Raw genomic sequence first — 16,122 nt, 5'->3', positions numbered from 1 at the left:
CTAATCCAGTGAGCTTGACGCAGACATGCTGCTTATTTGAAGTCTAATCACACAAACACAGCTCTGGTAAGAATTAACAACTGCACACTTCGTAAACGTAGTTTGACTGTAACGTTTCACAGACTTTCTTTTTAGTGATCAGACCCTGAGGTTCTCTCCATCAGTCTGCACTCAACAATGGCAAGACAGAATAAGCTTTTAAAGGGGCCTTTCACTTTCAGCTCCAGCTCCAGGGCAGCCATTGTTACCTCAGAGTTTGCCACCTCATTATCCCATCTCATTACTCCATATGGGGGCCAGGGCATGCAATCTGGGGAGCATTAAATGTGATGCCGAGCTGTGCAAACTCATCCCTCCACACAGAGTCCTCAACCCACTCATAGACATAACCAACAATGCCATACTAGAAAGAACATCTAAAGCAACATTGATGAAGAGTAATCTATTCTCAACCTGATAGCTTGCTCTCTCTTCACAGATGCTGCCTGACCCACTGTGATCTCCAGCATTTGTTGTTTTCAGTACAGATTCCAGCATCTGCAGTAATTTGCTTCTTCCAGAATTTGTATCATGTAAACCAATGACTAAGTTTGGTCAGATTTATAGTTTTTCAGTTTTCTTTCAGTTAAACTTTGTCATTACTAGCTGCAAGTGTATCATGAAGATGAGTGAATGAATTAATGAAAAGGAAGCTGAGGTTGGAGAGAATTAAAGTCTCTAAAGTACACGATATCCATTTGTGACTGGTCCCAATCAATGTGTCTTCTTTTGATTCTAACTTTCCTCTTTTTAACATTAGCTGATCAAGTGGAAATTAAAGTATTTTATTCACTTGACACAATGTCATTGGAGGAAGGCTTCCAATTTTTCTTTGACATGGTTTTGCTCTTCATGATAAACCTTAAAATCTGCTTTTTACCAGCATTACCAGAGGAAAGGTCCATTGACCAGGAATGCTTTGTAAGACCTTAAGATCATTGAATGAGATCATGGCTGATATGATTGTCTTCAACTCCATTTTCCTGCCTTCTCAACATAATCGTTGATCCTTTTACTAATTAAAAATCTGCCTTTCTCAGCTCTGACTATAATTAATGATCCAGCTTCTATAGCCCTCTGTGTGAATGAATTCCACAGAGGCACTCACCTCTGAGAGAAGAAATTTTTCCAATCTCTGTCTTCAGCAGTAAGATTATGCACACTGGGCCTAGACTCTCCCATTAGGAGAAACAGACGCTCTGCATCTATCCTGCCAAGCTCATTAAGAAGCTTATCCATTTCAATTCAGGTTTCCTATCATTCAGCTCAACTCCAATGTATACAGACCTACTCAATTGCTTTGAGTCATGCAGATGTACAGCACAGAAACAAACCCTTCTGTCCAATTCATCTATACCTTCCAATATCCTAAATTAATCTGGTTCCATTTGCCAGCATATGGCCCATTTTCCTCTAAGCCCTTCCTATTCATATACCCATTCAGATGCCTTTTAAATGTTGTTGTTGTTGTACCAGCCTCCACCACTTCTTCTGACAGTTCATTCCATACATGCATCACCCTCTACTGGAAGAGGTTGGCCTTTAGAACTTTTTAAATCTTTCCCCTCTCACCTTAAAACCTACGACCTTTATTTTTGCACTCTCCTACCCTGGGAAAAAGACCTTGCTTATTCCCCCTAATCATTGCCCTTTTGATTTGATAAACTCCTAAAAGGTCACCCCTCAACCCCCAATGCTCCAGGAAAAAACAACGCTCAGCCTATTCAGCCACTCCCTGTAACTCAACCCTTCAATCCCAGGAACATCCAGGTACATCTTTTCTGCACCCTTGCAAGTTGAATAACATCTTTCCAATCACAGGGAGACCACAATTGAACGTAGTATTCCAAGCGTCCCTCCATTCTGGATTACTGGTGCTGGAAAAGCACAGCAGTTCAGGCAGCATCCGAGGGGCAGTCTCTCCTGGCGTCCCTCCATGCCTCGGATCAACCGATTGAACCTTCCCTGGAAAACCTTGAAAATGTTTCTTTCCACTGCGCCTGTCATCTGAGAGATAACCAGAAGCCTTCAATTATTCTTCCTTCTTTGCATATGGAAGACACACTGGTTATTTCAATAGAACATGGAAGAGAAGACATAAGGAGTCCATATCTAAGAAAAGACAAAGGACTATCGTGAATCTTACACAGTTGAGCCTTATTATTTTAATTCAAGCCAAGAAATAAACTTTTTTTAAAAGAACCATGTCCAGAAAAAGAAGATACAGGGGAACCTCGATTATCCAAACAAGATGGGCAGGCACTATTTTGTTCAGATAATCAATTATTCGGTTAATCGATTAAATACCTTTCCTCTGGGGCTCGAAGTTTTTAAAAGTCTGCTCCCCATTCAGGAGACTGCAGCAGTACACAGCACACGAGCCCCCGCCCCCCAATCCCATCCAACACCTACCCCACCCAGTACCTACCCCCACTCCCCCAATCGTCCAATACCTCCCCCCGCCCCCCCAGGCACGGCCCCCCAGCCGTCCAGCACTGTTCCCCTGACCTCGTCCAAGACCACTCCCCTGCCCCCGTTCCAACCCCATCCACCCATCCCCATCCAGCACTGCCCGTACCCCTCTCTGGGGCAACCGGACGGGACACTAACAATAAGACTGCTGCTGCTGCAGCTGCTGTCTTTGTGGGGTAAATCTCCAAATAGCGCACGCACGCACACACACACACACACACACACACACACACATTGTACTGCAACTGTGTGCTTCCACCTCTGTCCTGTACAGGACAATGCTGGTCAGATTAACTGGGGAAGGGGGAAGGTGGGTTTAGGGTAGACCCCTCTTTAGAACTTCAGATAAAGTATGGGGAGAGAGGGGTGGGAGGTCAGTCATTTGGAAATGGTGCCTGTTTAATCACTGTAAACAAAAGACGCGAACACTGTTGGAAACACATCTTTGATGTAATGCTTCTATCGGGACCTTGAGATCTCCTTCGGATAATCTGATTTTCAGATAATTGGTATTCGGATAATTGAGGTTCCACTGTATTTTGTTCAGGAGACTCCCTCTGGCCAATAAAATGGGTGTACTTGGCTGAATTCAGTTGGATGTTGCTAATTTGAATGTATTCTTCTCTGTTGCCTATTTTGGAAGCTCGAGATCAAAACATTCACCTGCAACACAGCACTTCAAAAGGAAATCTTGATATGTGAATCTTCCTGACAATTTCTTCAGTAGAGTCCAAATCTACTCTTGGTTAAAAATAGGATTGCTCTCTTTGAGGTGTCAAATTGCAACTCGTAAATGGAAATAACAAATGCCTAGAACAACCATCAAATAAACCTTTGCAAGGGAGTCATGCTAAGCAAAAACTTCTGCAGTCTTTGAAAGACTCTTTGCTCTATCAAAAAAATGTATTTTAAAATTTTAGCATTTCAGTATTCTGCTAATGCAAAGCCAAGCCAGAACAGACTGACATCAACAGATTACGTTTTTAATGTTACACAAGTAGCAAAATTCCTTCAAGTATGCCTTTCTCTGTGTAGAAAGTGAGGACTGCAGATGCTGGAGATCAGAGTCGAGAGTGTGGTGCTGGAAAAGCACAGCAGGTCAGGCAGCATCCGAGGAGCAGGAAAATCAACATTTCGGGCATAACCCCTACATCAGGAATTTCCCTTTGACCATTTGAATCAGTGGCTAATGTTGCACTTGACAGAAGGTCACTTTTTGCAGCTTTGTTTACAATATGGAATGGGCATCTTGAGCAGTTGAACAATTCCTTAATGTTACAAATTTTAACCAAGGTGCTATATTTCTGCACTGTAGGGTCACAGCGACAGTACAACTGTGTAATTTGTGAAGTCACATCTGTAGTTTGTCGAAGACTCCGCACCATGTGCTAAACATCTAATTCATGTAGGAGCCCAGAAAATAAACACCGATTCCCTTCCGCCAAAAATTCCCGACTAAGATTGGGTTAATGTTTTTCTAAATCTTGGTAGTTGCTGCCCTCTATGTGAATGCTTTAGCTACTCGTTACCATCACTTCTTTAATAAACACAACCTTGCTTCATGCTTTTGATTTATGTCATTGATGATTTGGAGCTGCCTTGTTCACAGAAATTTTTTTTTGTGTGGAACAAAAGTCTGACACAAGCATTGTTCTCCTTCGATACTGTTTCTCATGCTGTCGGCGCCTTTCTCCAATATTAACTTCAGAGATAGGAATTGTCAAATAATGACATTGACGGTTATTCTCCCTTCGCTAAAAAGAAAATCAAGAGAAGTTTGCCATAGGTGCCTGAGCCAAGTAACCTTTTCCATACAATTGTCAAACATTAAAACTATTCCCATTTATTGTCTCGTGTCAAGAAATATTCACAAAATCGGTTAGAAACTGTGCTGAACAAATACTTCACAAAAAAACAGTAGCCAGCTGTGCCCTAGAAAATTTCTTGAAAGGATATAAATTTCTTAGGTAAAAGCAAGTTATCTGCATAATAATATTCTAATGATAGAAATGGGTTTTTTTGGAAGAATACGTGAATAATCCAGTTATTCAAATTGAGATTTTAATGAAGCAGTTTTTTTCCTACACCATTTTAATTCATGTGTATCATGGCAATGAAGGAACTTCAGCACAAACTGTATATAATGTTTGTGGGAGACTGATAAATAAACAAGCCCTTTGTGACTCTGTAAAACCATTGGCTCATGTTCTGTGTTTCTGCCTTGCCTTTACAGGCAGCATGGTGTCTTGGTGGTTAGCACTGCTGCCTCACAGTGCCAATGACCCAAGTTCAATTCCAGCCTTGGGTAACAGTGTGTTGTTTGCACATTCTCCCTGTACCTTTTCTCTGGGTGCTCTGGTTTCCTCCTACAGTTTAAAGATGTGCAGGTTAGGTGAATTGGCCATGTTAAATTTCCCATTGTGTTCAGCAATGTGTGAGTTAAGTGCATTAGTCAGGGGTAAATGTAGAGGAATGAGTTTGGGTGGGATACTCTTCAGAGGGTCGGTATGGACTTGTTGGACTGAATAGCCTGTTTTCACACTAGCGATTCTATTCAGGGAATAAACAATGAAAGGAATTTACATCAAACTTATTTACAATCACCAAATTGGTGATTGGGCGGCACGGTGGCACAGTGGTTAGCACTGCTGCCTCACAGCGCCTGTAGACCGGGTTCAATTCCCAACTCAGGCCAAAACAAACCACAGCACAAACTGGACGAACATCTCATTTTCCACCTCCAGCCTGAAGGACTCAGTACTGAGTTCTCTAATTTCAAATGACCTCCCTTCCCATCCCCTCCCCATTCCTTCCACTGCTCCCAGCCACCAACTGGATTAATTCCTCCCATTGACCAACCAGGTGGTATCCTGTACCTGTTTTCACCTATCCCCACTTCACCACCCTGGCCCTGCCACCCTCTTTACCTGCAGCTCCTCCTACACCCATCCCGAGTCCTGAAGAAGGGTTACACCTGAAACGTTGACTTCTGCACCTCCTGATGCTGCCTGGCTTGCTGTGTTCTTCCAGCCTCCTGCCTCTCTACATTGGATTCCAGCATCTGCAGTTTTTTCGGCTATAAAACTGGCATCAATTGTCACAAAAACCTTCTGTAACACAAATGCCTTTCATAGAGGGAAATCTGCTGACCTTGCCTGGTGTAGTCCATGTGTTACTCCAGCAATCTCATTGACTCTTAACCACATCCATGAAAGAATAACAAAAAGAGAGAATTCACGGGGACCAGGGGTGTAGTTCTAGTAATGACTGGTTTTCAAAGGAATTAGAGGAGGAATTTGACCAACAAACAAAATGTTGAAGCTGAGAAATAAGATTGAAGAAAATTAGCCTGGCAAGAAGATCAGCAGAGAAGTCGAGATCTCTAAATATTTTATATTTACTTGTGGAGCAGAATAAGAAAAAGTCAGCAGTGAATGTTTTCAAAGTTTCATACATTGAAAATGCAATTCAGTGCCTCAGAGATTGCAGAGTGTTATAAAATCAATTGCATATTTATATGTTGGAATGCTTTATTATTTTGCATTTTAATTAAAAAATAGTGAAGGATACAAGTGCTAAGTGCAAGTTTTCTCTGATTTCTTTTGCTAAAACTTTGCATAGTCAGTTAGAACCATTTTTGAAAGAGTATGAAACAAAGCAATAGCACTTTCCAAACTGAACGTTTAATTGTGAATCATTATTGTGTGTGACCTTTTTGCTGGACCACATCTTGGTTTTACTGCAGATCTGGTAAGTAGCAATTAGCATTAAGTCAATCATCTCTTTACTGAACACGCCAGTGTATTTTCCCTGAAGCTTCATCAGCTGCATTGAAGATTATATTGGGATACTTTGACGATATATTAATGCAAGGAACTACAAGGAAAGATTCAACATGTTTCCTGAATTCAGCAACACATAAAATTAGAGCATGGCAAAGTAACCAGGTTGGAAAATGAAGCAAAAGGTTTTAGCAGTCCATGTTTTAATCGTAACAGAGATAGTTGACAAAAGGAAACAAATAAATGCATGTAATTATAATGCTCAGTTTTAAAGCTCTTGCAAACAGACTTGAGATTTTTCACATCTGCCCTTTGTCTTAGAATCTCTTCGCAATGTGAGAATTCAGTGCCTACCAAAAAAATCTGATTTAGAGTCAGAGTCATAAAGATGTACAGCACAGAAACAGACCCTTCGGCCCAACTCATCCATGCCAACCAGATATCCCAAACCAATCCAGCCCATATCCCTCTAAATCCTTCCTATTCATATACCCATCCAGATGCATTTTAAATGTTGCAATTGTACCAGCCTCCACCACTTCCTCTGGCAGTCCATTCCAAACATGTACCACCCTCTGCATGAAAATGTTGCCCTTTACGTCTCTTTTATATCCTTGTCCTCTCACCCGAAACCTATGTCCTCTAGTTCTGGATTCCCCAAGAAACCAAAGGACATTGTCTAGTTACCCTATTTATGCCCCTCATGATTTTATAAACCTCTATAAGGTCACCCTTCAGACACCAATGCTCCAGGAAAAACAGTCCCAGCATATTCAACCTCTCCCTATAGCACAAATCCTCCAACACTGGCAACATCCTTGTAAATATTTTCTGAACCCTTTCAAGTTTCACATCAACCTTCCGATAGGAAGGAGACCAGGATTACACACAATATTCCAAAACTGGCCTAATCAATGTCCTGTACAGCCGCAACATGACCTCCCAACTCCTTTACTCAATACGCTGACCAATAAAGGAAAGCATACCAAACACCTTCTTCACTATCCTATCTACTTGTGACTCTACTTTCAAGGAGCTATGAACCTGCACTCCCTTTGTTCAGCACACTCCCTAGGACCTTACCATTACGTGTATAAGTCCTGCTATTATTTGCTTTGCCAAAATGCAACACCTCACATTTATTTAAATTAATCTCCATCTGCCACTCCTCAGCCCATTGGCCCATCTGATCAAGATCTGTTGTAATCTGAGGTAACCTTCTTCGCTGTCCAGTACACCTCCAATTTTGGTGTCATCTGCAAATTTACTAACTATACCTCCTATGATCTTATCCAAATCATTTATTATCCAAATCTAAATCACAAATGAAGAAACGTAGTGGATCCAGTACCAATCCTTGTGGCACTCCATTGGTCACAGGCCTCCAATTTGAAAAACATCCTTCCACCACCACCCTCTGTCTTGTACCTTTAAGCCAGTTCTGTATCCAAATGGCTTGTTCTCCTTGTATTCCATGAGATCTAAACTTGCTAACCAGTGTCCCATGGAGAATCTGGTTGAACGCCTTACTTAAGTCCATATAGATCATGTCTAAAGCTCTGCCCTCATCAGTCCTCTTTGTTACTTCTTCAAAAAACTCAATCAAATTTGTGAGACATGATTTCCCACTCACAAAGCCATGTTGACTATCCCTATTCAGTCCTTGCCTTTCAAAATACATGTACATCCTGTCCCTCAGGATTCCCTCCAACAACTTGCCCACCACCGAACCTCAAGCTCACTGCTCTATAGTTCCCTGGCTTGTCCTTACCACCCTTCTTAAATAGTGGCATCTCATTAGCCAACCTCCAGTCTTCCAGCACCTCACCTGTGACTATCGATGATACAAATATCTCAGCAAGAGGCCCAGCAATCACTTCCCTAGCTTCCATGGAGTTCTAGGGTATACCTGATCAGGTCCTGGGGATTTATCCACTTTATGTGTTTCAAGATATCCAGCACTTCCTTCTCTGTAACATGGACATTTGTCAAGATGTCACCATCTATATCCTATATTCTATATCCTCCATGTCCTTCTCCACAGTAAATACTGATGCAAAGTACTCATTTAGTATTTCCCCCATCTCCTGCACCTCCACACAAAGGCCACCTTGCTGATCTTTGAGGGGAGAAAGTGAGGTCTGCAGATGCTGGAGATCAGAGCTGAAAATGTGTTGCTGGAAAAGCGCAACAGGTCAGGCAGCATCCAAGGAGCAGGAAATTCAACGTTTCGGGCATAAGCCCTCTTTGAAGGGCCCTATTATCTCCCTAGTGACCCTTTTGTCCTTAATATATTTGTTTATCTGATGTTTACTGATACTGTACTGTTCTCTGAGGTAAAACAAATTAATTCAATCTCCCAACTTTCATTCTGCCCTCAGCTTTTCCTCCATTTTCTCTTCTTGGTTACAGGGAAACCCTGACTTATGAACCTCCAGCTTACATACACTCATATTTCCGAACTATATCCTTTATAGGGTGCAATTTTAAAGGTCTGACATACAACCATTTGCTGTGTTGATGAACGGCTACTGTGTATTGTCCTGTATTGTGTTCCAACTTCTGTGCAAGTTAACTTGTGAACTGATTCAACAACAGAACTCATTTACAACTCGAGGGTGTGTGTATATTGAATGATCCATCGTACCTCAAGTCACTGGACAGTTGCTTCCTTACAAATTGGAACCTAACTCATGTGAACGCACCAAGAGCAGCCTATCTAGAGGGGTCATTGTCTTGACAAGTGAATGCCACTGTCCGATCGATCCAGAAGATCTGAGGTGTCTTGATTCATTTTTTTTAAAGATTGACTTTCAGAGGATGAATAAAATGGATCAATGAGAGGATAGATTTCCTGAGCCAGGCATTCATCTGGGGATGCAGTACCTCATTTAAAAACAGTCCTCTGAAAATCACGTCTATTCACTTTTCAGACTTGTGCAAAAAATGAAAATTTATCCTTACCACAAGTTTTCAGTTTACCTCCTGTGTTAACACAATTTTTAGGGTCACTACACATGTCTTATGGTAAAGTCAGGACAAGAGGAATTTAGTGGTTCATTTTCTTTAAATGACAGACTACATTCAACTTACATTCAGAACCTCAAAAACTATGCTTTTGAAATATGGAGTGAGAGGTTAAGGAGGGATAACATTTAAGAAGTATTCAGATATACACTTATGATGCCTAGCCATAACACCACAGGCCAAGTGCTGGAAAATGTGTTTAAAATAGTTAGGTAGTTGTTTTTGACCAGCACATGCCTAAGGGTTTGATTTGTACCCTGGAGACTTCTATGACTCTCTGCTCAACTAACACTACTGACTCATTTGACAAAAACAAAGCAAAAACTAATACATTCATTAGATGCTCCTTATGTTTTCACTGTTGCGTAACTTCAGGAATTTCTACAGAAAGATGAAAAATGAAAAACATTGTAGGTAAACTTCTATATTCTTTCATTAACTGTTAAATGTTGATGTCTACATATTGTTGTGAATGTCTGCATAATCATTTCCTCAACATTTTAATTCAAGACATATGTAGAGTTAAAGTTACACAGTTCCACAGGAGCATTGGGCTGTTCTCTCAGAGACAGAGATGATTGGTGGTAGTTTAACCTGAGGGTCACCAGGTTAGCCTCGGGTAAGGGGTGAGTTTGAAATGGCTGCTCCATCACGGTGCCATTGCCAGTTTAGAAGTTGACCGTGGACTATTGGCATCACTGTGCACCACAAATAGCCATCCAGCCAACTGAATATATCACAACAAAACTCAAGTACTATCCAGAGTAACAGGGCAAAATGGAACATCTTAATTTACTCTTACACAAACAAATAATGACCCAGAACTAATCAAACTCCTCAAACCCAAAGTAACAATGAGAAATGAATTTTTACATTCTGGTTGGGAATCAATTGGTCCTGTCCATTCAACCACTGGACCAACAGTATCTGTGAAGTACTAACTGTTTTAGTGTTTTATTTTCCTCAGGATGTGGAGTTGTACAAAACCCAAAAGGTTGAGATAATTGTTAATCTTTTTTTTAAAAAGAATCAACGTTTAAAAGTAACATCACAATGAAACATTTTAATAGTTTACAGCAAAGAGCCTTGAAATTTAATGGCATGAACATCCCTTCATGAGTCACTTGTCCAGGTTATCGCTGGAAAACCGTGCAGAGGCTATCTCATTCTGGTTGATGTGTTTATCTTCTTAGTGGAGTTGTTGTAAAAGGCATTAAGGCATAACCAAAAAAAAACTGGCAAGGTGTTATTGAAGAGAAGTCTAAATATGTATTTATCAATGTTTGCACCGTGTTACTTGGAATGAGGAGTTAAATAGACTAATTTCAAATGCTACTTGAAGGCACGGAGTGCGAGAAGCAAAGTTAATCCAATTTATCACCGTCAATGAGCTGAAAGATGTGTGTGATTTGCTCTGCTACAATCACTCACAAACATATACAGATGAGTCAATTTTTCAAGGCTAAGACGGAGCAGAACTGACAGCTCCTTGAGATGGGTTTATGGGATTGAATATTAGTTTTATTTGGCGCTGGACATCGCTAAACTGAAACTGAAAAGCAATGTAAAGCTTGGTTGAGTAGAGTGAGGAGACATTTATCAGTGTTTAGGTTCAGACGAATTATATGGGCTGCTGGTATCCACAGAACTGCAGGCTTCTTGCTGCAGTGGTTGAAGCAGAATTCTGAAGCAGAAAACAGCCTGTGATCTTTTATTTGTGTACAACATTTAAAATATGTTGGTGCTAACCAGGTGAATTTTGCCTCTTTTAGAAAACACAGCTGGAATTCTAACGCACAAAAATGGCTTTAACCGCCAAGAACAGGACATCTACTTTCTCCCGATTCTAGTGGTTGATAGTGGACCACCACCCCTGAGCAGTACAGGTACCCTCACTGTCCGGGTGTGTGGCTGTGACAACGATGGTACTATCCAGTCGTGCAATGCCGCAGCGTATGTTGTTTCTGCAGTGCTAAGCCCAGGAGCACTAATAGCTCTGCTGGTCTGCATTCTTATACTGATAGGTAAGCAATTAAAGTGATTCATTAAATTAAACAAAAAGCAGTTATTTATTGGTTGTTCTACTCGGAACCTTAAGATTTAATGAACCAACCTTTATCCATTCAGAATGTAGCAGGCAGTAGCTGAATTATAGACTATGGACAGATCTTCCATTCTCCAGATGGAAATCAGACACATCCTAAATTGGAATGGTAATAATGAACATGGAATCTGTAGGAATTGACAGGGAAGTATGAACATCCAATGAGGATTCCCTCTGCTTCCTTCAAATAGTTTAGTAAGAGACTCTGGAGAATTGTACCTGGATAATTACTCAGAAAACTGTAGAAGAAAAACCATAGACTCTCTTCCCAGTGACAAGACATTAAGCCCCACCTTCTTTTTGCTCAACCACTCAAACTGCTTCCTCACCAACCACTCTGACTCATCCCTGAACAATCAACTCTCAGCCTAATCCTCAAATTCCCTCTCAGCATGTCGGTCCCTCAAACATCCAGCTGTCTGTTGATCCCTCTGATGCCCCCTGCCCCTCCATTGCACTCTGCTTCCCCTTGAATCTATGTTTCCCCCAACCCTCTTGATATAAAGACCTTCCTCCCCCAGACCCATTGTGACCTAATGTCACACCCTGCTGAGTGATCACCTTAACCGAATTTCACCCAACCCACCTGTAACACTGCCACTCTTCATCCTCCTGCTGCTCTGCTCCCTTACCAATACCTCCGCCTGCCCTCTCACTCACATACTTCACCCGCCTTGCCCCCTCCCTTACTGGCATCCATACACTCATCTATTTGCTACAATACTCTCCCTCTTACACTGAGAGGTTCCTGGGCATTTATACTTTATAAACAACAATACAACAGCTAATCTTGTGCGTAGGAAGCAGGCTTCTATACAGTTTTCACTACTTCCACTGAGGATTCCTGCACTGACCATGAGGGGGAGGCAATGGCCTAGTGGTACTCTTGCTAGACTGTTCTTCGCAAATGTCCATTCCTAAATGTCAGCATTCCCACCACCACCCCCCACGCCCCCCACTCCCTCCACAAATCTGGAAGTGCCCCTGTCCCTACTGCCCACTTGCAGGATCGCCCACATGCCAAACGCGTTTTGCCGAGAGTTGGTCACTCTTGGCAAGAGCATGGATAATGTCGACTTGACTGTGAGCTGATGTGGCAATGACAGTGGGTACACGAGAGTTGGTGCAAGAAAGGACAGGGGCAGCAGAGTTATAATCTGCTTCATGTTTGTGGAGGGCAGAGGAGGGAGGCCAACCAGGATTGTGCTGGAGTAGGAAAACCTGGAATTTGGAAAAAATGCTTGGAGGAGGTTGTTAGCTGCAGAATGGGCTGAGACATGGATAGGGTAGAGTGAACATGGATATGGAAATGCATGGTTTACTCTTGGCCATTTTCAGAAGACCTATTACAGTAAAGTTACAAGCACTTTAGCTTCAGACAGTTAACAGGTGTCTACCTTAGGAAAATGTTGAGTTCAAGGTACAAACAATTAGCTGATGTAAGGCAATCTCAAAATGCATTCAGTCCTCAGCTTAACTTAAGCAGTCACCCAGCCTCAGTCCCCAAAAGGTTCCTTCTTGAAGTGTTAAGTATGGCCCTGATTTTAAAGCAATCAAAATCCAGAGTTCTAAGGAAGTAATTGAATGAATTCTGTTTCACTGTGAAGGAGTAGGAAATTGTGGTCGAATTAGATAAAATTGTTCAGTGATATTTAACTGATTTTAAATTCTTGTATGGAATGTGACTTCACTGTCCCAGCCAACATTTGTCAGCACCATGCCTAGTTGCCCTTGAACTAAGTCACTTGCTCTGCCATTTCAGAGGGCAGTTAAGTTCCAAGCACATTGTTGTGGGTCTGGAGTCATATGCAGTCCACACCAGAGAAGGATGGCAGATTTCCTTCCTTGTAGGGTATTAGTGAATGAGATGAGCTTTTATGACAATCAACAGTGGCTATATGGTCCATTAGACCAGTTATTCATTCCAGATTTTTACAAATTGAATTCAACTTTCATTTTTTGCCAGGATAGGAACTGAAGCTATGTCTCCCGGACATTAGTCAGTGTGTCTGGATTACTAGTCCATTGACTGTCACTACACTGCTGTCTCCCTGGTAAGATGGATAAACAGGTGGCAGAGCCACTGTTGGTCAGCATTTTGGGATGACGTTCTCATTGGGCACTGCCAGCTATGAAGGGAATATCCCTGTCAGAGACCCTGGCTTATGCCCTACCAGTCAGTCAGAGGCTGGCAGCTTCCTAATACCTGCAATGCCGCCTTTCTTCCAGTACTGCAATATGTCTTGCACCATGGATCCACAATGGAACCCAGGGTAAAATGGTGAGTGGGCCAGATTTATTGGGACTGAGTGGAGAGGGTTAAGAAAAATTTTACCAGGCAGTTGCCAGGAATGGAGGGTTTGAGTTGTAAAGAGAGGCTGGATAGACTGGGATTCTTTTCACCAGAGGCAGAGGGGGTTGAGGGGTGACCTTATAAAGGTTTATAAAATCATGAGGAAGTATAGATAAAGTGAATGGCACGTGTCTTTTCTCTAGGGTGGGGGATTTCAAAACTAGGGGGCATATTGTTAAGATGAGAGGAGAAAGATTTTTAATGAAGACATGACAGGCACTTTTTTAATACAGAGAGTGATTTGTGTATAGAATGAACTTCTAGAGGGAGTGGTTCATGTGGGTACAGTTACAACATTTAAAAGACATTTGGATAAGTACATGAAAAAGAAATGTTTGGAGGGGTATGGGCCAAGTGCAGACAGGTAGGACTAGTTTAATTTGGGATTATGGTCAGCATGGACTGGTTGGACCAAAGGGTCTGTTTCTGTGCTGTATGACTCTATGACTGTGTGAGTGATGTAGCCAACAAGGGCTTTGTGGGTCAATTGAGGAGTCAGGGTGAGATTGATATTTCTCCAGGTCCCTCTGTTCTCACTCATGGATACCTTCATCAGGCATAACGTGTCTGACAAGGAGAGAATCTTCCATTACTGGTCCCAGGCCTATATGCTTCTGTATATGAGACAATAAACCTGGAAAAATAGAATATCTTTTGGTGTTATTGATCTGGAATGAGTCTGATGGCCTCCTTCATGCACATCTTTCTTGTATTCTTCTGAAAAGTGTTAACAATCTATGTGCATGTTGAGCCCCACCTTGACGATACTCGAAACTGTAAATAAATTTCACTTCAGCATCTTAAAACAAATAATTTTACAGGAGGAAATAATTCCTTAACATTATGTCTTTTGTTTTGATACAGTACTTGTCCTCCTCATCTTAACTCTGAAGAGGCACAGGAAGGGTCATATGATCTCAGAGGATGAGGAAGACATGCGTGACAATGTCATTAAGTATAACGACGAGGGAGGAGGTGAGGAAGACACTGAGGCCTACGACATGACGACATTGCGAAGTTTATATGATTTTGCAGAAGTCAAAGCAGATGGAGAAAATGTGACGCCTGAACTGCATTCTTTGCCCCAATGGTTTCAGAATCCAGATGCAGATTTTTCTATTTTCAGGAGTTTTGTCTGTAAAAAGCTGGAAGAGGCTGATGCTGATCTCTCTGTTCCTCCGTATGACTCTTTTCAAACATACGCATATGAAGGCACAGGCTCTGTGGCACAGTCACTCAGCTCCATTAACTCTCTGTCGACTGACTCAGATCAGGACTATAACTACCTCAGTGACTGGGGGCCTCGGTTTAGGCAGCTCGCTGGACTTTACTCAGCAAACCAGGCAGATGACGGATCATAGCATCCAACAGTGAAACTCCCAGTTACTCTTGCATTATTGCAAAAATAGTACAATCATTCCCAACAAAAATAGTGCAGCTTAGGTCCTGAAAGCTGACACTTGGGAAAGTCTAAATGAAAACTTTCCTCTTCAAAAACGCATCACCTTCTCCAATTAAAGTCCCCGATCTGGAAATTGGCAAGTCTTTTTCAATCAGTTACTGTGGCTGAAGATTGCCAGTGAAATGGTGATTGTAAACACAACATAGAACACGGTGTAGAATCTTGACAAATCTCCAGACGTCAATGCATTAAAAAGCCTGGCAGCTACAGTGAAGGATTGTGCAATGGTCCAAATTTGAACACATTAGATCAAGTTACTGCTGGCCATGAAGTAGCAATGGTGTCTATGAAGTGACATAGAAACCAAGAGTCACTGTCAATGAAGCTGCAGTTTGGTCCTGCCACGTTTGCTGTTTTGAAATTATTTAATTGATTTGACTCTTTTAAATAATTCTGTTAAAATTGTTACAAAACTTTGTTGTTTAGATGGTTTCTTTTATTTTCGGGAAGAAAAAGAATGAAAGTTCTGAGGCATTGGCATCACTGCAATCCTTGATTGCACAGTAAGTTGGCAGTGCCAGTTTTAATTAATAACATATCCAGCTGGATAACTAGCAGCGGTCAAAGGTGCCACAAAGTTAACTGGCTTGGAAGTACTTGATCCATGGTACACTAGAATGAAAGCCAATTTGCAAACATCGATTGGGAACAGTTTCATCAAAAAAGAAACAAAAGAAAAAGGATCCTGAAACAGTCTTTGATAATTTGCTTTAGTTCAGTTGAAAATAGAGAAATTAGCCATCAGGTTGACACCCATGAGAAAAAATGAATTCCCATTGGCCTCACAATGATCGGCAAATCAGTCAAGAGATGTATAAATTAAAATCTAGAATTCTATGGCTTTGTAATTCACAAAGATTTGTGCATTTTTCCCTGTAATGCA

At 41.6% G+C, this 16,122-nt stretch overlaps 1 protein-coding gene across 1 annotated transcript in view; it reads left to right on the top strand.

Annotated features, from left to right (window-relative positions):
• Positions 1-15,138, top strand: part of LOC132822644 (cadherin-22-like) — a 725,287-nt gene extending 710,149 nt beyond the window's left edge. The window contains exons 10-11 of the mRNA XM_060835890.1: positions 11,093-11,344; positions 14,642-15,138. Of these exons, the coding sequence (XP_060691873.1) occupies positions 11,093-11,344; positions 14,642-15,138 (749 nt within the window). The remainder of the gene's footprint in view (positions 1-11,092; positions 11,345-14,641) is intronic.
• The last annotated feature ends 984 nt before the right edge of the window (positions 15,139-16,122 follow it).

This window comes from Hemiscyllium ocellatum, chromosome 15, assembly GCF_020745735.1.
Source record: "Hemiscyllium ocellatum isolate sHemOce1 chromosome 15, sHemOce1.pat.X.cur, whole genome shotgun sequence".
Lineage (NCBI taxonomy): Eukaryota > Metazoa > Chordata > Chondrichthyes > Orectolobiformes > Hemiscylliidae > Hemiscyllium > Hemiscyllium ocellatum.
Note: the sequence above shows the minus strand (reverse complement) of the source record. Positions and strands in the feature narration are given on the sequence as shown.